Source organism: Coregonus clupeaformis, chromosome 23 (genome assembly GCF_020615455.1).
Source record: "Coregonus clupeaformis isolate EN_2021a chromosome 23, ASM2061545v1, whole genome shotgun sequence".
NCBI lineage: Eukaryota > Metazoa > Chordata > Actinopteri > Salmoniformes > Salmonidae > Coregonus > Coregonus clupeaformis.
The window spans coordinates 27,555,090-27,582,383 of record NC_059214.1 but is presented as its reverse complement, the minus strand read 5'-3'; the positions used below and the strand labels follow the sequence as shown (position 1 = coordinate 27,582,383).

Here is a 27,294-nt window from a genome sequence, read left to right as displayed (position 1 = left end):
ATTCTTCAATTACATTGAGCTGATTTCTGACATGCTGTTCCTTCTTTTTCCGTAGTGTATTTCTGTATTGTTTTAGTGATTCACCATAGTGAAGGCGTAGGCTCAGGTTTTCTGGGTCTCTATGTTTTTGGTTGGATAGGTTTCTCAATTTCTTAGGTTTTTGCATTCTTCATCAAACCATTTATCACTGTTATTACTTTTCTTTGGTTTTCTGTTAGAGATTTTTAGATTTGATAGGGAAGCTGAGAGGTCAAATATACTGTTTAGGTTTTCTACTGCCAAGTTTACACCTTCACTATTACAGTGGAACATTTTGTCCAGGAAGTTGTCTAGAATGGATTGAATTTGTTGTTTCCTAATTGTTTTTTGGTAGGTTTCAACACTACTTTCCTTCCATCTATAGCATTTCTTAATATTATTCAGTTACTTTGGCTTTGATGCCTCATGATTGAGTATTGCTCTGTTCAAGTAGACTGTGATTTTGCTGTAGTCTGATAGGGGTGTCAGTGGGCTGACTGTGAACGCTCTGAGAGACTCTGGGTTGAGGTCAGTGATAAAGTAGTCTACAGTACTACTGCCAAGAGATGAGCTATAGGTGTACCTACCATAGGAGTCCCCTCGAAGCCTACCATTGACTATGTACATACCCAGTGTGCGACAGAGCTGCAGGAGTCGTGACCCGTTTTTGTTGGTTATGTTGTCGTAGTTGTGCCTAGGGGGGCATATGGGGGAGGGAATGCTGTCACCTCCAGGTAGGTGTTTGTCCCCCTGTGTGCTGAGGGTGTCAGGTTCTTGTCCAGTTCTGGCATTTAGGTCGCCACAGACTAGTACATGTCCCTGGGTCTGGAAATGATTGATTTCCCCCTCCAGGGGAATGCTGGGAGTGTTTGGTGCGTGCTGGGAATTGTTTGAGTGAGTGCTAAGTGCGAGTGTTGTGTAGAGTTAGATATCCTGGGTTTTCCTTTTCTTGGTGATATCATTTTTTCTTCTATGCATAATTAAGGTTATTATTTCAATTTTTTTGTTGTGGTAGAATTAAGTATATTGTTTTTAGTGTCGAAATTACCCTGATTTTGGTGGGGATGGCGGCCCGAATCGGGACGCCGTCCCTGTCACTTCGGCACAGCTTTAGGTGTGTTACTGAAGCTACTGTCACGGTGGAAGAGGTTCTGGTCACCGTAGGAGAGAAGGTAGGATATGAGAATGTTGCTTATGCGTCACGGATGAATAAAGCGGTGGTGGTATTTCTTAAAGAAGAGCGCCTTGTTGATCGTATGGTTGAGCATGGCATACTTCTTAAAGGAATGTTTATTCAAGTTACGCCGCTTTTTTCTCCGTCAACAAGGGTAACGATTTCAAATGTACCGCCGTTCATTCTAAATGAGCTATTGGAGCGCGAGTTATTGCGCTTTGGGAAGTTTGCAAGTTCAATTAAGGTTGTCCCATTGGGTTGCAAACACCCGGCGTTGAAACAGGTTATGTCGTTTCGGCGACAGGTGTTTATGTTTTTGGACTCACCGGAGCAGACTTTGGAGTTATCGTTTAAAGTCAAGTATGACAATAGACTGTATATGGCTTATGCTAGTACGGGTAGTCAACGGTGTTTTGAGTGTGGGGATGTTGGTCATAAGCGACATGCTTGCCCGAAAAGGGAGAAGGCAGAGGGAGGGGCGCAGGTGGTCCTCATAACGCCTGGGCCCACTGATGTAGGAAGAGGTGGGCTGACAGTGGTAGAGCAGCCACACGCATCTGTTGCTGAGGAACAAGTTGTCCGTGTTGAGGGCACAGAGGTGCAACTTGTACCAGAGGGAAATGTTATGCAGCAGAAAAAAATTGTTGTAGAAGGTAAGGATGGATCTGAAGGGCCATTTCCTCAGACTGGTGAGGAGGTGCCCAGTACGAGTGCTGTGGTACAGGAGGGGGTACATGTGGAGCTAATCTCCCAGGTAGTGGAGGAGATGCCCACTACAAGTAATGGGTTACAGGAGAGGGTTCATGTGGAGCTCATCTCCCAGGTAGTGGAGGAGATGCCCACTATGAGTGCTGGGGTACAGGGGGGGCTAGTCTCCCAGGTAGTGGAGGAGATGCCCACTATGAGTGCTGGGGTACAGGGGGGCTAGTCTCCCAGGTAGTGGAGGAGATGCCCACTACGAGTAATGGGGTTCAGGTGGGGCTAGTCTCCCAGGTAGTGGAGGAGATGCCCACTACGAGTAATGGGGTTCAGGTGGGGCTAGTCTCCCAGGTAGTGGAGGAGATGCCCACTACGAGTAATGGGGTTCAGGTGGGGCTAGTCTCCCAGGTAGTGGAGGAGATGCCTGGTACGAGTGATGGGGTGCAAGTGGGGAGTGTTGAAAGGGATGTGGTAGAGGGGAGTCAGTGGTCTGTGGCCTCAGTTGAGGAGGATCAGGAGAAGGATATGGATATCTCTCTTGATACGATATCAGCTGGTGAGGACTCAATTTACGATCTAGAGGAGGTAAATGGGTTTCTGGATCAGACTTTTGGGAAATCCGTCAAATTGGCAGATTATTTTGATGTTGATAAGTTTGTGAGGTCAGCTGTGATGTTACAGAAGACGGTGGGGTTAGACCAGTTGAGTGAGAAGAAGCGGTTTCGCTTTGAGGAAATTTGTTACTGCTGTTGCAGCAGCAAAAGGTGGTGGGAAACGTGGTCAGGTTAAGAGAAAATTTAAATAATGATGATGATTATGCCTCATAGGGTGTTCTATTCTCTTTGTCTGGTTTCTCTGTGGTATCTTCTGCTTTTCCTTTTTCTTTTCTATATGGAGGTACTAAGGGTAGGTTCTCTCAATATTAATGGAGGAAGGGACAGGAATAAGAGGGCTTGGGTATTAGAAGTAATAAAACAGAAAAGGCTTAATGTAGTTTTCCTACAGGAGACACATAGTGATGAGGAAAATGAGGCTGACTGGGGTATGTGGTGGGAGGGGCAGCATATACTCAGTCATGGTACTAATTTCAGTGCTGGGGTGGCAATCTTGTTTTCTTCAGGCTTAGGGGTGACTGTGGTATCTACAACAGAGATTGTCAAGGGTCGGGTTTTATTGGTCAAGGTGGATGTTATGGGGTTTTTGTTAGTTTTTTTGAATGTTTATGCTCCTAATGAGGGTACAGAGCGTATTGTTGGTTTTGATAAAATAAAGGAAACCTTAAGACAGTGTGACCAAGAGGGTTGTATGGTTTTAGGGGGGGACTGGAACTGTACAGTGGATTTTACTGTTGATCGCACCGCTGAAGAACCTCACCTGCGGTCAGCAATTTGTCTGTCTGGTCTATTAACTGAGTTTGAGCTTTCTGATGTGTGGAGAGTAAGGAATGCAAAAGTTAGGCAGTACACATGGCTAAAAGTTAATGAAGGTCATGTCAGTGCAGCAAGGTTAGACAGGTTGTATGTATCTGAGCAATACTGTAGTAGGGTTGGAAGGTGTGACATTACTCCTGTGGGTTTCTCTGATCACCATATTGTCACTGTTGATATTCACTTGTCCTGTCCACGAAGGTCATCATCTTATTGGTATTTTAATGTTAAATTGTTACATGATGTCATGTTTTGTGAAAGGTTTTTGTTGTTTTGGGAAAAATGGAGGGTTACAAAAGGGAATTTTGAGTCCTTGAGACAATGGTGGGAGGTTGGGAAGGCCCAAATACGATTATTTTGTCAACAGTATACTGCTCTGTCTCGAATTGAAGTTAAAGAGACTATCAGGGCCCTTGAACAGAACATTAAATCTATTGAATTGAAGTTGCTCACTCAGAATGACCCCGGACTAGTCATGAACTTACAGGACAAGAAACATGAATTGAGGTCGTTTCTGCATGAAAGAGTGAAGGGTGCCTTGATTAGGTCTCGTTTCGCTTCCCTCAAGGATATGGATGCTCCTAGTGCTTTTTTTTTTTTTTACCTAGGACAGTCGACATTGCAACGTAAACAGATGGTCTGCCTTCGTCTCCCTGATGGGAAGGTGACCACGGATGACAGTGAAATGCGTCAACATGCCGTGGATTTCTATTCTGCCCTCTATAAGGCGGAGGATTGTGACTCTCTGTGTACTGAACAGTTGTTACACGGTCTTCCTCAATTGGGACCTGAGCAAAGAGTCGCATTGGACTCTGACATTACACTGCAAGAGCTGTCCACAGCAGTTATGCAGCTCTCAACAGGCCGAGCCCCTGGCATTGATGGTTTACCATCTGAGTTTTATAAGGACTTTTGGGGGTCTATTGGGGAGGATTTTTATGAAGTGGTGTGTGAATCTTTTCATGAGGGCTCTCTTCCTGTATCTTGTCAACGTGCGGTACTTTCACTGTTGCCAAAAAAGGGGGATTTGGCTCTCATAAAAATTGGAGACCTGTTGCTTTGCTGTGTGCAGAATATAAAATTGTTTCTAAATGTCTCTCAAACAGGTTGAAAGAGTATCTGGGATTGTTGGTCCACAAGGACCAGTCCTACTGTGTACCTGATCGCTCTATTGTTGACAACTTGTTTCTAATAAGAGATGTTTTGGACATTTGTTAACTGTCTGATGTAAATGTGGGTTTACTTTCTTTGGATCAGGAGAAGGCTTTTGATCGTGTGGACCACCAGTACTTGTTTAAAACAATGAAAGCCTTTGGGTTTGGGGATGTTTTTTTGTCTTGGATGAATTTACTGTATGCTGGGGCCTCGTGTATGGTGAAGGTGGGGGGTGGTTTGAGTTGTCCCATCCCTGTCCAAAGGGACATCAGGCAGGGATGCCCAATTTCAGGGCAGTTATACAGTCTGGCGATTGAACCAATGCTTAGTTTTTTAAGAGCGAAGCTTACTGGTTTCTCTGTGCCAGGTGTAATGAAGGGTCCCACGATAGCACTGTCTGTGTATGCAGATGACGTGACAGTTTTTATTACAGGGGGTGAGGATGTTAAGGTTCTCTCAGACGCCTTAAAGGTGTATGAGGGGGCCTCCTCAGCTAGAGTCAATTGGGGAAAGAGTGAAGCGCTGTGGGCAGGCCAGCTTCAGATGGGGTCCGCTCCATGGTTACCAGGGGGGCTTCAGTGGGGCAGAGATGGGATGAAGACTTTGGGGTTTTTTCTAGGCTCCGATGTCTTTCAGAAAAAGAACTGGGAGGGTGTAGTGGAGAAAGTGTGTGCCAGACTGTCAAGATGGAAATGGGTGCTGCCCCAGCTGTCTTATAGGGGAAGGGTACTGGTAGCTAATAACCTAGCTGCCTCTACCCTGTGGCACAGACTAATGATTTTACAGCCACCAAAGGGTCTGATACAAGAGCTTCAGAGGACCCTTGTCAACTTCTTCTGGTCTGGACAACATTGGATTAAAACTTCAGCCCTGTACCTGCCACTGCACGAGGGTGGGCAAGGCCTGGTGGACATTTCTTCCAGGATCATGGCTTTCCGGCTTCAAGCAGCCCAGAGACTGTTGTACAGTGACGGTTCTAGCTGGGTTGACACAGCCTACGCATTGATGAGGAGAGCGGGCTGTTTGGGCTTAGACAAGCACCTTTTCCTCTTAAAGCTGGAGGGGGGTGAGTTGCCTGGCCTGACTCCATTTTATGAGTCTGTTATGCAGGCTTGGAGAGTTCTGGTCAAGTCCCGTAAGGCCTGCACGCCACCAGGGATGTGGCTTTTTGAAGAGCCTCTTTTTCACAACACTGCCATCCAGTCCCGTGTTCTGGGTTCAGCTAGCCTACGTTCATGCCTGTTAGGCGTGGGGTGTACTAAGCTGGGTCATCTGATGTGGAACAGGAATAGGTTGTTGGAGGAGCTGGGAGAAAGAGCGGGGATCCGATCGTCTCGCCTACTGAGGAAGGTCGTCGCTGAGGTCTGTGATTCCTTGCCAGTACTTCATCTGCAGTATGTGACTGACACTTCCAATTCTGATCGGTGGAAGGAGGGTCTGGATTATGTGTTCCCTGCACTGATTGTTAGTGCTGCGGCGGGGGCATTCGAGGAGGACGTGGGGATGCTGCTTTCCTTCGATACCCCGGAGCTGGGGGAGTTCAAGGAGGTGGGAAAGAAGGCCATGTACAGAATATGTGTAAAGGTGTCCCATGCCTCTTCCCTGGAAGGGGTAAAATCGACGAGGTGGGCGGGTGTGCTTGGTCCAGGTGCCTCCCCAAAAGGCTGTTGGCGAACATTATACAAACTGCCTATTGATAAGAGGACAGCTGACCTCCAATGGAGGATAATACATGGAGCCATAGCCACCAACATGTATCTGGTACACCTGGATCCTACTGTTGGGGGAGGGGTGTCCATTCTGTGCTCAGTCTGAAACTCTGGCACATCTGTTTTTACAGTGTCCCAGGTTGGTCGGGATGATTGACCTGATCACTAATTGGTTCTCAGCTCTGGGAGAGGTTTTCTCTTCCCAACTGTATATATTTGGGCCAAAGTACAGGTTTAGTCAGAAAGGTGTAGTTGTGTTGCTTAATTTTGTGTTAGGGGCAGCAAAATTAGCCATATGGAAGACCAGAAAGAACAGTATTCGGGGACAGGGGTCTGTGGTTGTGGTGGGAATGCTGGAGGGAATGTTGGCAGCAAGACTAAGGGTTGAGTTTGCCTATTATAAACTTGTCAACAATATTGATCTGTTTATGAGTATATGGGGTATTCAGAGGCTGTTGTGTTCAGTTACTGTGGAGGAGGAATTGGAGTTGTGTTTTTAATTGATGTGTAAATACGGTTTTGTATGAGTATTTGTGTGGTGGGCTCCCAGACCCAATAAAGATTATTTCAAACATTCTCTCTCTCTCTCTCTCTCTCTCTCTCTCTCTCTCTCTCTCTCTCTCTCTCTCTCTCTCTCTCTCTCTCTCTCTCTTTCCCTCCTCTCCCAGGTGGGGAATATGAGTAGTGTGTTGGATCGCGTGAACGGTGTGGCAAGGTGCCCCTACGACCCTCGCCATAACTCCACGGCGGTGGTGACGGAGAGCGGCGAGCTATACGCCGCCACGGTCATCGACTTCTCTGGTCGCGACCCCGTCATCTACCGGAGCCTGGGGGGCATGCCACCCCTCAGGACGGCCCAGTACAACTCCAAGTGGCTCAATGGTAACGCATACACACACACACCACACACTGCCCACCATGTGTTAGCTAATTTCTCATTGTGTAGCGTCAATTAAAGTGGATTTTTGCATAGGGGCTAAGATCTTTTTCAGAGATGCAGTGCTTCCAGATTGTTAATTGTCTTGATGCAGTCTATCAACCATGTTTCTCAGGGGGAACTACAGTGAGGGAAAAAAGTATTTAATCCCCTGCTGATTTTGTACTTTTGCCCACTGACAAAGAAATGATCAGTCTATAATTTTAATGGCAGGTTAATTTGAACAGTGAGAGACAGAATAACAACAAAAAAATCCAGAAAAACTCATGTCAAAAATGTTATACATTGATTTGCATTTTAATGAGGGAAATAAGTATTTGACCCCCTCTCAATCAGAAAGATTTCTGGCTCCCAGGTGTCTTTTATACAGGTAACGAGCTGAGATTAGGAGCACACTCTTAAAGGGAGTGCTCCTAATCTCAGCTTGTTACCTGTATAAAAGACACCTGTCCACAGAAGCAATCAATCAATCAGATTCCAAACTCTCCACCATGGCCAAGACCAAAGAGCTCTCCAAGGATGTCAGGGACAAGATTGTAGACCTACACAAGGCTGGAATGGGCTACAAGACCATCGCCAAGCAGCTTGGTGAGAAGGTGACAACAGTTGGTGCGATTATTCGCAAATGGAAGAAACACAAAATAACTGTCAATCTCCCTCGGCCTGGGGCTCCATGCAAGATCTCACCTCTTGGAGTTGCAATGATCATGACAACGGTGAGGAATCAGCCCAGAACTATACGGGAGGATCTTGTCAATGATCTCAAGGCAGCTGGGACCATAGTCACCAAGAAAACAATTGGTAACACACTACGCCGTGAAGGACTGAAATCCTGCAGCGCCCGCAAGGTCCCCCTGCTCAAGAAAGCACATATACAGGCCCGTCTGAAGTTTGCCAATGAACATCTGAATGATTCAGAGGAGAACTGGGTGAAAGTGTTGTGGTCAGATGAGACCAAAATCGAGCTCTTTGGCATCAACTCAACTCGCTGTGTTTGGAGGAGGAGGAATGCTACCTATGACCCCAAGAACACCATCCCCACCATCAAACATGGAGGTGGAAACATTATGCTTTGGGGGTGTTTTTCTGCTAAGGGGACAGGACAACTTCACCGCATCAAAGGGACGATGGACGGGGCCATGTACCGTCAAATCTTGAGTGAGAACCTCCTTCCCTCAGCCAGGGCATTGAAAATCGGTCGTGGATGGGTATTCCAGCATGACAATGACCCAAAACAGACTGCCAAGGCAACAAAGAAGTGGCTCAAGAAGAGGCACATTAAGGTCCTGGAGTGGCCTAGCCAGTCTCCAGACATTAATCCCATAGAAAATCTGTGGAGGGAGCTGAAGGTTCGAGTTGCCAAACGTCAGCCTCGAAACCTTAATGACTTGGAGAAGATCTGCAAAGAGGAGTGGGACAAAATCCCTCCTGAGATGTGTGCATACCTGGTGGCCAACTACAAGAAACGTCTGACCTCTGTGATTGCCAATAAGGGTTTTGCCACCAAGTACTAAGTCATGTTTTGCAGAGGGGTCAAATACTTATTTCCCTCATTAAAATGCAAATCAATTTATAACATTTTTGACATGCGTTTTTCTGCATTTTGTTGTTGTTATTCTGTCTCTCACTGTTCAAATAAACCTACCATTAAAAGTATAGACTGATCATGTCTTTGTCAGTGGGCAAACGTACAAAATCAGCAGGGGATCAAATACTTTTTTCCCTCACTGTATATCCTACCCTTTCTTAATATCCTAGTACAAAAACCATGGTAATTTGACACCCCAAAAAGCGATTTGAGTAATCCACCACAGTGTTGTTGTTGCATAGGGATCACATAGGTAGGAAGGGTGTGGACAGTACGGCTGGCACCGTAGAAAAGCTAAGTTAGATAAACCTCCATCAGCCCCAAAAGTCATAGCTAGGTGTCTATAATCTCCAAAATACATCCTGACTCAGGCAGAAAAAAGACAAACCTTCCAGAGACGTTTCTTCTCATCTGCAGTAATTCAAACGCAGCAGCCACACAGTTCTTGGCTTCACAGAGTAGGAGGAGAAAGGGGGAGGAAGGGGAAGAAATGGGGAGAGAGGAAGGGTGAGTAGGTAGAGATAGACATCACACTGGTAGACCAGGAGAGAGGAAGGGTGAGTAGATAGAGGTAGACATCACACTGGTAGACCAGGAGAGAGGAAGGGTGAGTAGGTAGAGGTAGACATCACACTGGTAGACCAGGAAAGAGGAAGGGTGAGCAGGTAGAGGTAGACATCACACTGGTAGACCAGGAGAGAGGAAGGGTGAGTAGATAGAGATAGACATCACACTGGTAGACCAGGAGAGAGGAAGGGTGAGTAGGTAGAGGTAGACATCACACTGGTAGACCAGGAGAGAGGAAGGGTGAGTAGATAGAGGTAGACATCACACTGGTAGACCAGGAGAGAGGAAGGGTGAGCAGGTAGAGGTAGACGCCACACTGGTAGACCAGGAGAGAGGAAGGGTGAGTAGGTAGAGGTAGAAATCACACTGGTAGACCAGGAGAGAGGAAGGGTGAGTAGATAAGAGGTAGACATCACACTGGTAGACCAGGAGAGAGGAAGGGTGAGTAGGTAGAGGTAGACGCCACACTGGTAGACCAGGAGAGAGGAAGGGTGAGTAGGTAGAGGTAGACGCCACACTGGTAGACCAGGAGAGAGGAAGGGTGAGTAGGTAGAGGTAGACGCCACACTGGTAGACCAGGAGAGAGGAAGGGTGAGTAGGTAGAGGTAGACGCCACACTGGTAGACCAGGAGAGAGGAAGGGTGAGTAGGTAGAGATAGACATCACACTGGTAGACCAGGAGAGAGGAAGGTTGAGTAGATAGAGGTAGACGCCACACTGGTAGACCAGGAGAGAGGAAGGGTGAGTAGGTAGAGGTAGACATCACACTGGTAGACCAGGAGAGAGGAAGGGTGAGTAGATAGAGGTAGACATCACACTGGTAGACCAGGAGAGAGGAAGGGTGAGTAGGTAGAGGTAGACGCCACACTGGTAGACCAGGAGAGAGGCGAGGAGAGGAGAGACACTCAGGAGTCAATGAATGGTGTAAGAAGGGGAAGAAAGGGGGCGAAAGGGAGGAGAGGAAAGGTGAGGCTTCATTAGTGGGCCAGGCAGAGGGGAGAAAGAGCAATAGAGGAAAAGGGGGTAGGAGGCTAGAGAAGAAGAGTCAGACTCAGTAGGAGGAGACAGAAGAAGAAATGGGGTGAGAGGTAAGGTTGGAGGTAGAGGTATACAGGCCAAGCACAGGAGAGGTGATAGACTCAGAGACTCAGAAGGCAGTGAGCAGTGTAATTATTCCTTGCGTCAGGGAGAGGGTGAAATTACAATGTGCTGCATGCTTCATGCCACACAGTGCTCTCTTCTGACAGTGTGTGTGTGTCTGAGGTGTGTGTGTGTGGGGGGGTTGGGGGCTTTACCGGAGCCTCTCTAGCAAGCGAGGGAAAAAACGAGGGAGGGATGAAGGGAGGAGTGGAGAGGCGAAGAGAGTGCTCTGCTCATCAGCGTAATCACAGCTAGTTGCAGACATACAGGCAGATAGACACCCCACCACACACTTTAGTTACACACCATCTTTTCTTTCCATTCCCTCAGCCGCCCCTAAAAATACACACATCCTCTTGAGGCAAAGCCCAATTTTCTGTACAGGCTCTTCCTCCAGAGTCTAGAGCTGGATCAAGCAGCCTCAGAGGAGACGGAGTGAGAATTAAAATCTCATCTCATTTCTAGTCATAAGCCTCCCAGTTAGGGGGATTCACAGACAAACAGACAAACCAGAACAGAGGGGGTTCTGAATCCAATCAATCTGTTCTTTATTGGATTGGGACATGCCAGGTGCTGACCAACTGTTTTATTATAAATGAGAAGGAAGTGGGGAGCCTGGGGAGTATTGAGGATGTAGAAGTCCCTAAAGAACACAGGCAATACTCTCTCTCTCTCTCTCTCTCACTCTCTCTCTCTCTCTCTCTCTCTCTCTCTCTCTCTCTCTCTCTCAATTCAATTCAAAGGTTTTTATTGGCATGAGAAACATATGTTTACGTTGCCAAAGCAAATAGAATAGACAATAAACAAAAGGGAAATATAGAAAGGAAAACAGACATTTTAAAATAATATAGACATTTCAAATGTTATATTATTGGCTATGTACAGTGTTTTAACAATGTGCAAGTAGTTGAAGTATGAAAGGGAAAATAAATAAATAGGTTGTATTTACAATTCTTTGATATATTGAAGAGGGTGGGGCTGAATCTGCATCCCTGTCTCACCCCACGGCCCTGAGGAAAAAAATCTGTGTTTATTGCCAATTTTATCTGCACACTTGTTGTTTGTGTACATTGATTTTATAATGTCATATGCTTTCCCCCCATCACCGCTTTCCATCAATTTCTATAACAGACCCTCATGCCGAATTGAGTCAAAAGCTTTTTTGAAATCAACAAAGCGTGAGAAGACTTTGCTTATGTTTTGTTTTGTTTGTTTGTCAATAAGGGTTTGCAGGGTGTATATGTGGTATTTCGTACGGTATTTTGGTAAGAAGCCAATTTTACATTTGCTCAGGACATTGTTTTCACTGAGGAAATGTTGGAGTCTGCTGTTGATGATACTGCAGAGGATTTTTCTGAGATTGCTGCTGACGCATATTCCACGGTAATTATTGGGTTCAAATTTGTCTCCACTTTTGTGGATTGGGGTGATCAGGCCTTGGTTCCAAATATTAGGGAAGATACCAGAGCTGATGTAAAGAGTTTAAGAATAGCCCATTTGAATTTGTGGTCTGTATATTTTATCCTTTCGTTTGTATACCATCAACACCACATGTCTTTTAGCATTGGAGGGTTTGTATTTTATCCTGTAGCTTATCTCTCTCTCACTCTCTCTCTCTCGCTCTTTCTCTCTCGCTTGCTCTCTCTCTCTCTCTCTAGCTCTCTTGTACTCTCTCTCTCTCTCTCCTCCTGTTCACCATGGTCAGTCATGTGGCTGTGTGTGAGTTACACCCCTCAATCAGACTGTGTGAAGATTGAACAATCTGTTTGTTGGATTGACACCTACACACATCACGCATCCTAAACATGCATATTATACTGTATCCACTGTATATTAGCTCATTCAAATGCCACCTCTGACAGCAACCGGGCCATATGTGTGTGTGGTTTGTATGTGTGTGTGTGTGTGTCTGACAGTCATGGGGAAGCAGTAGTGTTAATAAACGCTAATGCCTGTTTCCAGCTTCTCTCTCTGTGGTAATTATCTAGGACCCAGCAGGAGGTCTGGTGAAGCAGTACCACATACACACACACACATACATACACACACACACACACACACACACACACACACACACACACACACACACACACACACACACACACACACCTTCATTTACATGGCTGTATGCATAAGTTAGCTAACTGAACTGGAAAACTCAGTCCTCCATTAAACAGTGCCATTCAGAGCCAGGTTAGGGAGGTAATGGTAGATTTGTCATGATAGCTTATCAGAAATGGATTACATGATTTTACATTACATGTGATTATTCACGGCAAAGCTATGGGTCTTTCCTCTTCATGCTGGCATGTTAACAGTAAGTTTAGCCTAGAGACAATGATTGAACTGTGCGATAAAGATATGGAGAAAGCAAACTATAGGATAAGATTAATGTGACAGTGGATGAAGCTACAGCTGACAAGAGAATGTTGGTTAACACTTTATTTTGATAGTCCATCTACAGATGCTCCACTAACTATCAATCGACTATCATTAACATGTCACTGCATGTCTGTGGACTTGCAGCAGGGAAGCATCTGTAGATATCACCAAATATTGTGCTATTTGGTAAACTAGTCCATCTCTTCAACCATTTCACCCATTCCTATTTGCTGCCGCCAGCAACTACCCATAGTTGTTTTTTTTATGAGTGTTCTGAAATGGAATTATGAGTTCTGTTATTGCTTCTGATGCTGTTTCCATTCCTGCTGACCGCCTGCGTTCTCCTATAATCTCATTCTCTTAAAAGGTAGTGCTGGCCCCCGGGGCACTTACCGTCATGGCTGTTTGCAGGTTAATATCTCCACTCTCCGCTCTGCATCCACGCTGTCCGTCTGTGTGTGTGTGTGTGAGTGTGTGTGTGTGTTTGATATCACTGAGAATGAATGTTACCTTAGGGAAAGCAGCACTGACAGCCATGCTGTGTTGTTCTCACAGCCTCACTGCTTCTCTAGTCATGAGCAATGCTCCTCTACATTATAACGCTACAGGGGAGGAGGCATGCTACTGGTTATCACACCTGGGTTCAAATAGTATTTAACATCTTTCAAAACTGTCATTGAGCGTTTGTTTGAGCCTGAATATAATGCCAGATGGGCGGAGTTTGCACTTTGGGAATTATTCCATTGGTTCCGTTTTGTCCAGGCATGCTCAATCATTTTTTAAATATTTGAAATGCTGTTTGAACCCAGCTATGTCTGCTGTTAATGTGTTCAGTGTTGGGACTGAGGCTAACACGTGTCTGTGATAATAACAACTCACAACAGGGAGACTGTTTGGGTGGCCGTACCATGTAGTATTTCTGAGCACCAAGTCAAAGTAGAATGAATGATGAATTCATGGTCTCTATTGATGTTGTTCCGCTCATTGAGTGCATTAGTCTCATGTCTTTACCGTATCAAGATTGATCATGTGTCCTGGCAATTTACAAATGGAGGAATGAATGCAGTGTACATTTTATAGGATGACTGTGACTAATGAATGTATCTCACAGCATTACTTTATTATCAACATGACTGGACACATTCATTCATCAGTATAAACTAGCATGACATTAACAATCATCCCCTTCGGCTGCATGGACTCTAATGCTCTCTCTGACTTCGTCTCCTCTTCCCCTCTCTCCTTCCTCTTCTTCTTCTTCTTCTTCTCTTCTCCTCCCCTTGTCCCCTGTCCTCTCCTCTCTTCCTCTCCACTCCTCCTCTTCTCTTCCTCAGAGCCCCATTTCATCTCAGCCTACGATGTGGGTCTCTTCACATTCTTCTTCCTGCGTGAGAACGCTGTGGAACACGACTGTGGGAAGACCGTCTACTCCCGGGTGGCCCGCGTCTGTAAGAACGACATCGGAGGGCGGTTCCTACTGGAGGACACCTGGACCACCTTCATGAAGGCCAGGCTGAACTGCTCGCGCTCCGGAGAGATCCCCTTCTACTATAATGAGCTGCAGAGCACCTTCTATCTGCCTGAACAAGACCTAATCTACGGAATATTCACCACCAACGTGTGAGTGATGAGTGATAGTCTTCTTATGCAAGACACACACACACACTCAGGAAAACACAGACACACACACTAATGTACAGGTGCAGTACACACGCACGCACCCTCACCCTCTCCCACCCACCCCCACGCAAACTCGATTACTGCAATTTCCAGGCCTAATGATTATCATCATTCAGCATCCACTTCTTGAGAAACACTTAGCCTGAGTTGAGCGAGTGATGCAGAGTAAGGCAGAGAGCCTTTTTTATTACACATTCTACCTGCACTAATGAGAAGCCTGATGGTTAGAGGAAGGAATCTGTGTTGCTTCCCAAATGGTACCCTATTCCCTACATAGTTCACTACTTTTCCTTTTCCTATAGTGCACTACCCTATGGGCCCTGATCAAAAGTAGTACACTACGTAGGGAATAGGGTGCTATTCGGGACACATCCTGTGTGTTGCTGTACTGTGTGAGCTGTGCCCTGACTCATAAGCGTGGGTTACACAGACCATTGTTTAAGGAATGCAGTATCATCCACTTCACTAGAGGGAGAAATGAGTGTGAGCAGAACAGAAGACTCATCCACAATGTGGATATTGCCCTTTTGTGGAAAATAAAGAACATGAATGATGTCCATAGGTGAAGAGGAAGCGAGAGAGATTTGCCCTTTTCTGAAAAAAAGAAATTCTCACTGTGATGCTTTCACAGACTGAGGTTTTGGAATGTGAAGTTGAGTCAGTGTGGTACAGTACAGTTGTTGGTATTCAGATGTGTTCCATGCTCTGCTCTGCTGTGCTCTGCTCTCTCTCAGGGGAGAGGAATTCTCCCCCTCGCCTTCTGCTGCTCTCACCTGTAAAGTTCTGACTCCCAGGAGGTAGTAGGCTCCTCTCCATCACTACCAGAGCTGAGGCTATCATTACTTCTCAGTACAGGACATATGTGCGTGGACGTGCGTGTGCGCATGTGTGTGTGTGTGTGTGTGTATCCCTCCCTCTTTCCCATTCCAATCTTTTGTATCGGTCCCTCTCTCGCTCTCCCAATCCCCAGTTCTGAATAGTGTGATATCGTAATGCAATCACAGGAAGCACTGTCTCCATCTGTCTGTGTTAAATTGAACATTGTCAAAGAACTCCCAGGAGTTTGAACAGAGAGAGAGAGAGAGAGAGAGAGAGAGAGAGAGAGAGAGAGAGAGAGAGAGAGAGAGAGAGAGAGAGAGAGAGAGAGAGAGAGAGAGAGAGAGAGAGAGAGAGAGAGAGAGAGAGAGAGAGAGAGAGAGAGAGAGAGAGAGAGAGAGAGAGAGAGACAGAGACAGAGACAGAGACAGAGACAGAGACAGAGACAGAGACAGAGACAGAGACAGAGACAGAGAGAGCTTATTGGCATCTCCCTCCCTCCGTCCTTCCCTCTGTCAGGGCTGCTGAGTGGGGCTTCACAGCATCTGTGTGTTCTCACATTGAAATGGGACTGTCACTGGCTAATGTTGATAATCCCGAGGTGATTTCATTGCAATGGCTTTCTCCATTTTTTGTATGTGTTCTGAATGAGCAGCTGGATGCTGCTGCAGGTGTGTATCATAGAATAAGCTGATTGGCTCACACAGTGATCTGATTTGACATGTCTCCTCGGTACCTGGTAACCATGGTGTCCTGGTATGGTGTAATGTGTGTGTGCAGCCATCTGAAGGGTAATCCATATTTTTGCCGGATTTTGCCATATTTTTTTCTAAATTAACTTTTTCCATCACCTCAACATAATAACATCAAATGCACCTTGAAATGAGCTTTATGCCCCCTGGAGCATGTTGGGTAAGAATCAAATAGATATACTATTACTATGATTATTCGCTTTACTTTTACAAATTATTCTTTCAGCAAAACATACTACTTCCAGGCACCTTTTTTTTAGCATGTGCACAAGACAGTAATCTTTTGTACTGTATTGTAACATTGCTGCTGCTGTTTTATAGCTACCTGACTAAGTCTCCACTCCTGAAAGTGATTGTTTCAGACTATAGCATTGAAGCTCAGATACTGCATTGTTATGCAGTAAAAATATATATGGATAATCCTAGCCTTCCTTCATTTTTTGCTCCCTCCCTCCCTCCCTGCCTGCCTGCCTGCCTGCATGTTGTACGGGACAGGGGATGCTGAGTGTGCTTTTTGTTTCTGTTGCGATGCAGGTATTCACTGCATTTTTACCTTAACTGCATCCCAAATTCAATAGGGCTCTGGTCAAAAGTAGTTCACTATATGGGGAATAGGGTACCATATGGAACACACTCTTTGTCCTTTTTCTGTGTTATTTTTCAACTGAGGGGAGGTGCACAGACTGCATTAGCTCCATATACCCTGCTGAGACTGTAGCCTGCCAACGATAGGCAGAGCACATCTGTTACTGTGTGTTTGTGTGTGTTTGCGTGTGTGTGTGTTTGTGTGTGTGTGCACTTGTGTGTATTTGTGTGTGTTTGTAGAAAGTATTTTGGGATGCAGGTGTCTCTATGCCACACATACAGTGTATATACAGTACCAGTCAAAAGTTTGGACACACCTACTCATTCAAGGGTTTTTCTTTATATTTACTATTTTCTACATTGTAGAATAATAGTGAAGACATCAAAACTATGAAATAACACATATGGAATCATGTAGTTAGATTCGTCAAATAGCCCTTACACAGCCTGGAGGTGTGTTTTGGTTCATTATCCTGTTGAAAAACAGACGATAGTCCCACTAAGCGCAAACCAGATGGGATGGCGTATCGCTGTAGAATGCTGTGGTAGCCATGTTGGTTAAGTGTGCCTTGAATTCTAAATAAATCACCGACAGTGTCACCAGCAAAGCACAACCACACTATCACACCTCCTCCTCCATGCTTCATGGTGGGAACCACACATGAGGAGATAATCCGTTCACCTACTCTGCGTCTCACAAAGACACAGCGGTTGGAACCAAAAATCTCAAATTTGGACCGGTCTAATGTCCATTGCTCATGTTTCTTATTGGTGTCCTTTAGTAGTGGGTTCTTTGCAGAAATTCGACCATGAAGCCTTGATTCACGCAGTCTCCTCTGAACAGTTGATGTTGAGAAGTGTCTGTTACTTGAACTCTGTGAAGCATTTATTTGGGGTGAAATCAACTCCAATTAACTTCTCCTCTGCAGCAGAGGTACCTCTGGGTCTTCCTTTCCTGTGGCGGTCCTCATGAGAGCCAATTTCATCATAGCGCTTGATGGTTTTTGTGACTGCACTTGAAGAAACTTTCAAAGTTCTTGAAATTGTCCAGATTGACTGACCTTCATGTCTTAAAGTTTCTCTTTGCTTATTTGAGCTGTTCTTGCCATAATATGGACTTGGTCTTTTACCAAATAGGGCTATCTTCTGTATACCACCCATACCTTGTCACCACACAACTGATTGGCTCAAACACATTAAGAAGGAAAGGAATTCCACAAATTAACTTTTAATTGAAATGCATTCCAGGTGAGTACCTCATGAAGCTGGTTGAGAGAATGCCAAGATTGTGCAAAGCTGTCATCAAGGCAAAGGGTGGCTACTTTGAAGAATCTCAAATATAAAACACTTTTTGGGGTTACTACATGATTCCATGTGTGGTATTTCATAGTTTTGATTTCTTCACTATTATTCTACAGTGTAGAACATACTGTATTTAAAATGAAGAAAAACCCTTGAATGAGTAGGTGTGTCCAAACCTTTGACGGGTACTGTATATACAGTGGGGAAAAAATGTATTTTGTCAGCCACCAATTGTGCAAGTTCTCCCACTTAAAAAGATGAGAGAGGCCTGTAATTTTCATCATAGGTACACGTCAACTATGACAGACAAAATGAGAATTTTTTTCCCAGAAAATCACATTGTAGGATTTTTAATGAATTTATTTGCAAATTATGGTGGAAAATAAGTATTTGGTCAATAACAAAAGTTTCTCAATACTTTGTTATATACCCTTTGTTGGCAATGACACAGGTCAAACGTTTTCTGTAAGTCTTCACAAGGTTTTCACACACTGTTGCTGGTATTTTGGCCCATTCCTCCATGCAGATCTCCTCTAGAGCAGTGATGTTTTGGGGCTGTCGCTGGGCAACACAGACTTTCAACTCCTTCCAAAGATTTTCTATGGGGTTGAGATCTGGAGACTGGCTAGGCCACTCCAGGACCTTGAAATGCTTCTTACGAAGCCACTTCTTCGTTGCCCGGGCGGTGTGTTTGGGATCATTGTCATGCTGAAAGACCCAGCCACGTTTCATCTTCAATGCCCTTGCTGATGGAAGGAGGTTTTCACTCAAAATCTCACGATACATGGCCCCATTCATTCTTTCCTTTACACGGATCAGTCGTCCTGGTCCCTTTGCAGAAAAAACAGCCCCAAAGCATGATGTTTCCACCCCCATGCTTCACAGTAGGTATGGTGTTCTTTGGATGCAACTCAGGATTCTTTGTCCTCCAAACACGACGAGTTGAGTTTTTACCAAAAAGTTATATTTTGGTTTCATCTGACCATGTGACATTCTCCCAATCCTCTTCTGGATCATCCAAATGCACTCTAGCAAACTTCAGACAGGCCTGGACATGTACTGGCTTAAGCAGGGGGACACGTCTGGCACTGCAGGATTTGAGTCCCTGGCGGCGTAGTGTGTTACTGATGGTAGGCTTTGTTACTTTGGTCCCAGCTCTCTGCAGGTCATTCACTAGGTCCCCCCGTGTGGTTCTGGGATTTTTGCTCACCGTTCTTGTGATCATTTTGACCCTACGGGGTGAGATCTTGCGTGGAGCCCCAGATCGAGGGAGATTATCAGTGGTCTTGTATGTCTTCCATTTCCTAATAATTGCTCCCACAGTTGATTTCTTCAAACCAAGCTGCTTACCTATTGCAGATTCAGTCTTCCCAGCCTGGTGCAGGTCTACAATTTTGTTTCTGGTGTCCTTTGACAGCTCTTTGGTCTTGGCCATAGTGGAGTTTGGAGTGTGACTGTTTGAGGTTGTGGACAGGTGTCTTTTATACTGATAACAAGTTCAAACAGGTGCCATTAATACAGGTAACGAGTGGAGGACAGAGGAGCCTCTTAAAGAAGAAGCTACAGGTCTGTGAGAGCCAGAAATCTTGCTTGTTTGTAGGTGACCAAATACTTATTTTCCACCATAATTTGCAAATAAATTCATTAAAAATCCTACAATGTGATTTTCTGGAAAAAAAAATCTCAATTTGTCTGTCATAGTTGACGTGTACCTATGATGAAAATTACAGGCCTCTCTCATCTTTTTAAGTGGGAGAACTTGCGCAATTGGTGGCTGACTAAATACTTTTTTCCCCCACTGTATATTAAGTGCCTTTGAATGGGGAATTTAAGTTTTTAAGTATCACGAATGGTCCACCACCCAAAGCATTGGAGTCAACATCGGCCAGCATCTCAATATTGGTGTAACTCAATATTAGGAAGGTGTTCCTAATGTTTGGTATACTCAGTGTTTGGTACAGTGGCTTGCGAAAGTATTCACCCCCCTTGGCATTTTTCCTATTTTGTTGCCTTACAACTTGGAATTAAAATGGATTTTTGGGGGGTTTGTATCATTTGATTTACACAACATGCCTACCACTTTGAAGATCCTAAATATTTTTTATTGTGAAACAAACAAGAAATAAGAAAAGAAAACAGAAAACTTGAGCTTGCTTGGTGGTGCCTCTTGCTTAGTGGTGTTGCAGACTCTGGGGCCTTTCAGAACAGGTGTATATCTACTGAGATCATGTGACAGATCATGTGACAATTAGATTGCACACAGGTGGACTTTATTTAACTGACTTTATTTAACTAATTATGTGACTTCTGAAGGTAATTGGTTGCACCAGATCTTATTTTGTGTATGTCCATTACATGAAATCCAAATAAAAATCAATTTAAATGACAGGTTGTAATGCAACAAAATAGGAAAAATGGCAAGGAGGATGAATACTTTTGCAAGTGCCTTCGGAAAGTAATCAGCCCCCTTGACTTTTTCCACATTCTGTTAGGTTTCAGCCTTATTCTAAAATTGATTAAATAGTTTTTTCCCCTCATCAATCTACACACAATACCCCATAATGACAAAGCAAAAACATGTTTGTAGAAATTTTTGCAAATGTATTACAAATATAACACTGAAATATCAAATTTACATAAGTATTCAGACCCTTTACTCAGTACTTTGTTGAAGCACCTTTGGCAGCGGTTACAGCCTCAAGTCTTCTTGGGTATGACGCTACAAGCTTGGCACACCTGTATTTGGGGATTTTCTCCCATTTTCACCGAAGGGATGGTGCCAGGTTTCCTCCAGACGTGACGCATAGCATTCAGGCCCAAGAGTTCAATCTTGATATCATCAGAACAGAGAATCTTGTTTCTCATGGTCTGAGAATCTTTAGGTGCCTTTTGGCAAACACTGTGCCTTTTACTGAGGAGTGGCTTCCATCTGTCCACTCTACCATAAAGGCCTAATTGGTGGAGTGCTGCAGAGATGGCTGTCCTTCTGGAAGGTTCCTCCATCTCCACAGAGGAACTCTAGAGCTCTGTCAGAGTGACCATTGGGTTCTTGGTCACCTTCCTGACCAATGCTGCATAATCATGTCTTGGAGCTCTACGGACAATTCCTTCGACCTCATGGCTTGGTTTTTGCACTGTCAACTGTGGGACCTTATATAGACAGGTGTGTGCCTTTCCAAATCATGTCCAATCAATTGAATTTCCCACAGGTGGACTCCAATCAAGTTGTAGAAACATCTCAAGGATGATCAATGGAAACAGAATGCACCTGAGCTCAATTCCGAGTCTCATAGTAAAGGGTCTGAATACTTATGCAAATAAGGTATTTCTGTTTTTTATGTTTAATAAATGTGCTAACATTTCTAAAAACCTGTTTTCGCTTTGTGATTATGGGGTATTGTATGTAGATTGATGAGGAAATTGTTTTATTTAATACATTTTAGAATAAGGCTGTAACGTAACAAAATGTGGAAAAAGTCAAGGGGTCTGAATACTTTCCGAAGGCACTATGGGCCATCTGGTGTGATGATGAGTACCATCCATGCTAGTCTGCTCTCTATGATTCATCATCATAGAAGCCTTCACCACTGAGCTCCACTGAGCATTTGCGGAAGCAGGCCATGGCTGTGTCCTAAATGGTACCCTATTACCTATATAGTGTAACACGTTTGACTAGACCGTATGGGCCTTGATCAAAAATAGTGCACTGTACAGGGAATAGGATGCCATTTGGGACGAAACAGTGTCACTGAGCTGTACTGAGCATGTACAGAAAAAGCACGTACTCCAGTGGGTGTTGTTGAAGTCACCAGCTCTGGTTGGGCTCTTTTGCCTTTTTCTCCCATAACACTTTGCAGCCATAGGGGAACGGTACAGTGACACAACAGAAACTGCAGTGTCATCCTGTACGACTGGTTGGCTGGTGTGGTCATGGACATCAGCCTTTTACTCCCATAACACTGGCCATAGGGGAACACCAGCCAGCCATAGAGGAACAGTACAATGACACCACAGAAAGGCCCATGTCATCTGTACCGACTGGCCGTCTGGCTTATGTAAGAACATGAAGGGCACAGTGGATTATATCTCCTCTGTATTCCTAGGCTTCATCCCAAATGGCTCCCTATCCCCTTTTTAGTTCACTACTTTTGACCAAGGCCCAAGTCAAAAGCTCTACTCTGCTCTCTACTCGGCTGCTGATAGCCCTTTAGAGTGAGAGGAGCAGAAGAGGGGCTCATCCTCCCTAAGCACTGCTTTCTGCCACTCTTTTTTTTCAGTGTTCTCATCCCTCTCTTTCTCCCCTATGTTTATTAGAATTTGGTTTATTATCTATTTCATTTGCTTTGGCAATGTAAACATATGTTTCCCATGCCAATGAAGCCCTTTGAATTGAATTGAGAGAGATTTCACTCAGTAGCCCTGTCAGTCTTATGGGATATGGAGACCCATTAATATAGATGAAGAAATTAGCCCCTCTCACAGAGAGAGATAGTCTGGAGGAATTGTGAATGGACTGTGTGGGAAAGAAAGGAAGGGGAGGTTTTAAAATAGCCTAAATCTTTATGAACGGTTTAGACGTTAACAGTAACAACGGCTTCATTTGTAACTGTAACCACAGCCGTGGTCACAACATAACACTGCAGACTGCAGGCCCTGGGACACCACAGTGTCAGGGAGGTAGGGAGAGGGTGTGTTTAGCTCTGTGGCTGCAGCCTGGTTAGTGGTTGTTGCAGCTAATTGTCTGTGGTTTCCTAAATTTGAGTTAGGTTGCTGGCTGCTCACCGCAGGAAGCACACTCACTCACTGACGCAGTCTCACACTCTCTGCAGAAACATTGAGCAGAGAGAGGGCAAACAAGCTACACACACACACACACACACACACACACACACACACACTCACACTCACACACACACTCACTCTGCAGAAACAGGGCTATTCAATAGCTGCTGTTCAATGTGCTGCAGGCTGTTTCCCATCTCCTTTGTTTGTATTGAGCTCATTTTGAAGCATCGCCCACCCTCAGGGTTCCTCTGACAGTGTTAATGTATTTCTACAGAGCTCAATCGGATCTCCACGATGGTTGCTAGATACAAACCTCTAAAGTGTATGGACAATACACGTATATAAGGCATGTATGACATATAGTGTTCATACTGTACACTGCAAGAACATAACATAGCAAGACCATAACAGATATAGAAAAGTATAAAAGAAGAACATAACAAATGTCAAACCATACAGTGATTCCATAGGGCCCTATTGTGCCGTGCTCCTCACCATCCCCGTGCTACAGTATACCAGCCCATTTATGAGTGTGCTGGTGTTCCAAACAAAAGAAAGCATGGAGTTTATTGTACAGTAATGTCTGTTCAGTGCAGAGCAGTGTGTGTGTGTGTGCGTGTGCTTGGGGGGGAGTGTATCTGTGTGTTTTTGTGTGTGTATCCTAATTCACTTTAGCAGTCTCATGACGATTGTGAAGCACAGACACAGCTTCCAGCAGAAACCGACATGGACTGTGTCTTTAATGCACCTGTAAAATATGGGACTGTTAGACAGTGTGGTGCACATAATGGATAAATTTGAGCTCTCAGTTAGAGAGAGTATGGGCATCACTTTGTTCACTATTTTTTTGTTTTATATTTCACCCCCTTTTTCTCCGAAACATGACCCGCCAAACCGCGCTTCTTAACACCTGCCCACTTAACCCGGAAGCACCGTTCAACTGACGATCGAAGTCAGCCTGCAGGTGCCCGGCCCACCACAAGGAGTCGCTAGAGCGCCATGAGCCAAGTAAAGCTACCCCCGGCCAAACCCTCCCCTAACCCGGACGACGCTGGGCCAATTGTACGCCGCCCTATGGGACTCCCGGTCACGGCCGGTTCTGACACAGCCTGGGATTGAACCCGGGTCTGTAGTGACGCCTCAAGCACTGCGATGCAGTACCTTAGACCGCTGCGCCATTCGGGAGGCCCATTCACTAGGTTTTTAACACTGTCTCTCTCTCTGTCCCTCTTCTTTCCTCTCCCCCCCTCTCTTATTCTCTCTTTCCCATCTCTCTCTCTCTTTCTCTCCCCCCCTCTCCTCTCCCTCTCTTTCTCTGTCCTACAGGAATAGTATAGCAGCGTCTGCAGTGTGTGCGTTTAACCTCAGCGCCATCACTCAGGCCTTCAACGGGCCCTTCCGTTCCCAGGAGAACCCCCGCTCTAACTGGCTGCCCACCCCCAACCCCATCCCCAACTTCCAGGTACTGCCCACCCCCAACCCCACCCCCAACTTCCAGGTACTGCTCACCCTAACCCCACCCCCAACTTTCAGATACTGCCTATCCCCAACTTCCAAGTACTGCCCACCCCCAACCCCACCCCCAACTTTCAGGTACTGCCCACCCCCAACCCCATCCCCAACCCCATCCCCAACTTCCAGGTAATGTCCACCCCCAACTTTCAGGTACTGCCCAACCCCTTCCCCAACTTCTAGGTACTGCCCACCCCCAACCCCTTCCCCAACTTCCAGGTACTGCCCACCCCAACCCCTTCCCCAACTTCCAGGTACTGCCCACCCCCAACCCCACCCTCATCTTTCAGGTACTGCCGAACCCCTTTCCCAACTTCCAGGTACTGCCCACCCTCAACTCCATCACCAACTTCCAGGTTAGTGCTAGTCTGGAGCAAAATCCTGCTCACCCTGTGTGTCCCCAGAACCAGGACTAAAGGACTCTGCATCTAGGAGGCATTGCATATAAGAACCAGGGATTATGCAACCCAAAGCCCACATCATTTAATTTTTAGCAATGCAACCGTAGCTTTATGAATCAATTAATGTCATCCGGCATTTCAAGAGCATTTGTTACTGTAGTTCGGCAAACAACAATCATTGTAGTATTGTAGGTGTGAATAAGCGTGATTACTGAAGGATAAAATGACAATGAAATGTGTGGTTATTTTATTTTTCTCTCTCTCTCTCCCTCTCCCTCTCTGTCTCTCTCTCTCTCTCTCTCTCTCTTACTTTTTATTTCTCTCTCTCTCTCTCTCTCTCTCTCTCTCTCTCTCTCTCTCTCTCTCTCTCTCTCTCTCTCTCTCTCTCTCTCCCTCCCTCCCCTGTCTCTTTCCCCCTTTCTCCCTTCCCTTCCCTTCCCAACCCCCTCCCCTCCTCAGTGTGGTACCATAGATGATGACGGCGGTCCTAACGATGGTCTGACGGAGCGCAGCCTCCAGGATGCCCAGCGGCTGTACCTGATGAATGACGTGGTGCAGCCCGTCTCTGTGGACCCCTTGGTCATGCAGGATGACGTGCGCTTCTCAAGGCTGGTGGTGGACATCGTACAGGGTCATGACACACTCTACCATGTCATGTACATCGGCACAGGTCAGTCGAGTTCAAAGGTCAAAGGTCAGGGCTCAAGGTCAATAGGTTAGACCCAAACAATACATCGATCAACCAATTAATTAATCAATCAAATGTACTTATAAAGAAAAGGGCACATTAGCTAGGTAAATCTCCCTGGAAGGAAGAAACCTAGAGAGGAACCCGACACCCTTCACTAGCTGTCCAGCCAAAGGACGTTCTATTGACATATTATAGAGCCCTGAGTTTTTCCTAGACACATGACCTGACTAGGAAAACCTCTTGGCTCTAGGCTGTATACAGTACAAACCAATAACTTCTCATCATCATCTTCTTCCTCATCCTCTCTCCTCCAATCAGAGTACGGCACCATCCTGAAGGCCCTGGCGACCACCAATAAGAGCCTTCAAGGGTGTTACCTGGAGGAGATCCAGCTCCTCCCCGCTGGGGTGTGGGAGCCAATCCTGAGCCTGCAGATCCTTCAAAGTGATAGGTCACTGTTCGTAGGACTCAACAACAGAGTTCTGAAGATCCCTCTGGAGAGATGCTCCAACTACAAGACTGAGATGTGAGTTTCTTAAATTTTTCTGTTTTGTACAAGTACAAAAAAAGCCAACCTGGCCAACAAACCTAACCTTATGGAAGAGTACAGGTTAGCAAAAGCTGCAACTACAAGACTGAGACGTGAGTTTCTCAGACGGGGAGATTTATTCCACATTCTGCATGTCACCCCAGGGTTGTGGTCAGTGGTGTAGTGGATGGTAAACGCAAGTCAACGCAGTTTACCCACCTTTTGCGGAAAAGGGCATTGAAAGTATAGGAAGCGTTACTTTTTTCACCGCTACCGGCAATCAGAGTTTGCCCACCTATTTTTTGACCACTACATCACCATAGAAATGTACCGAGTGTTGTTTATTGCTTACTAATAGTCACTTGCCATGAGTATAAAGTGCTGGAATTATACCAGCCTGAGTAACTGACTGTGTAGTCCTACATAATATATTCATTATTCAATGATACACTCTATCAAAACAGTAACACATTTAATTTTTTGCGGTGTTGCTTTTAATTAACGAAGCAGTGCTTCTAAAAAGAGTGAGAACAGAGAAAGGAAGGAAGCCTTACTTTAGCTTTTACTGTCTCTCTGATTCAGGCTCATTTAGGGGGAGATGTGTGGCTCAGACTCTGCCCTACCTGACTCCTGACAGTTCAATATGAGTCTCTGAGTGTGAGCTCTGCTCGATGCACTGGCTGTCATCTCCAGAATAAGCTGCCTGACGGCTGCCTCTGTTATTCATCTAAACCTCCCTCTCTCCCTCTCTCCCTGCTCTCTGTTTGTCAGGCCTTATGCATTTCATCAATGCTTTCAATCAACTCTCTAGAGCTGCATCCATGCTTTGTCAGCTCGCTGTGCAATATACGCGTGTGGGTGTGCATGAAGGGCAACCTACTGTATAGGAGATTGTTGTGTATGGGGGAGTGTGTGTGTGTGTGTGTGTGTGTGTGTGTGTGTGTGTGTGTGTGTGTGTGTGTGAGGGGGGTGTTGGTGGGTGGGTGGGGGGGTTCATGCATATGATGAATCAGCTCGCTCCTTTCTCCATCACGTCACCAGCGGTAACACACAGACGCACACACACACACACACACACACACTCCTCTCCGTCGGGTACAGTGGTGAATACTGAACAAGGTGTGGGTGAGGAGATGTGAGAGCAGAGCAGAGCAGAGCGGAAGCCTCGGTAGCCAGGCCTATTTAAAACACAGTGGGGTGGAATAATCACACTCGGCTTCAAGGGCACACCAGGGGAACACTGTCCTTAATCCTGCCTGCTGCCTTATAGCTGCCAGCCTCAGTAGCAGACACAGTTCATAGTCAGTACACAGCCTCAGTGGCACAGACAGTCAGTTGTCAGGGGACACAGAGAGAGAAAACCATGCAGGACTGCAAATATACATGACAGGTGACGGGCTGTCAATCACTGTGATTTATTGTGATATCTAAGGTCGGCTCAGAAC

The 27,294-nt window shown here is 45.5% G+C and overlaps 1 protein-coding gene across 5 annotated transcripts in view; it reads left to right on the top strand.

Moving 5' to 3' along the window:
• sema5ba (sema domain, seven thrombospondin repeats (type 1 and type 1-like), transmembrane domain (TM) and short cytoplasmic domain, (semaphorin) 5Ba) overlaps positions 1-27,294 on the top strand; it is a 189,524-nt gene that overhangs the window by 124,400 nt on the left and 37,830 nt on the right. For all 5 annotated transcript variants that reach the window (XM_045206609.1, XM_045206608.1, XM_045206607.1 and 2 more), the window contains exons 8-12: positions 6,851-7,064; positions 14,131-14,416; positions 24,043-24,178; positions 25,089-25,299; positions 25,639-25,846. In XM_045206609.1, the coding sequence (XP_045062544.1) occupies positions 6,851-7,064; positions 14,131-14,416; positions 24,043-24,178; positions 25,089-25,299; positions 25,639-25,846 (1,055 nt within the window). The remainder of the gene's footprint in view (positions 1-6,850; positions 7,065-14,130; positions 14,417-24,042; positions 24,179-25,088; positions 25,300-25,638; positions 25,847-27,294) is intronic.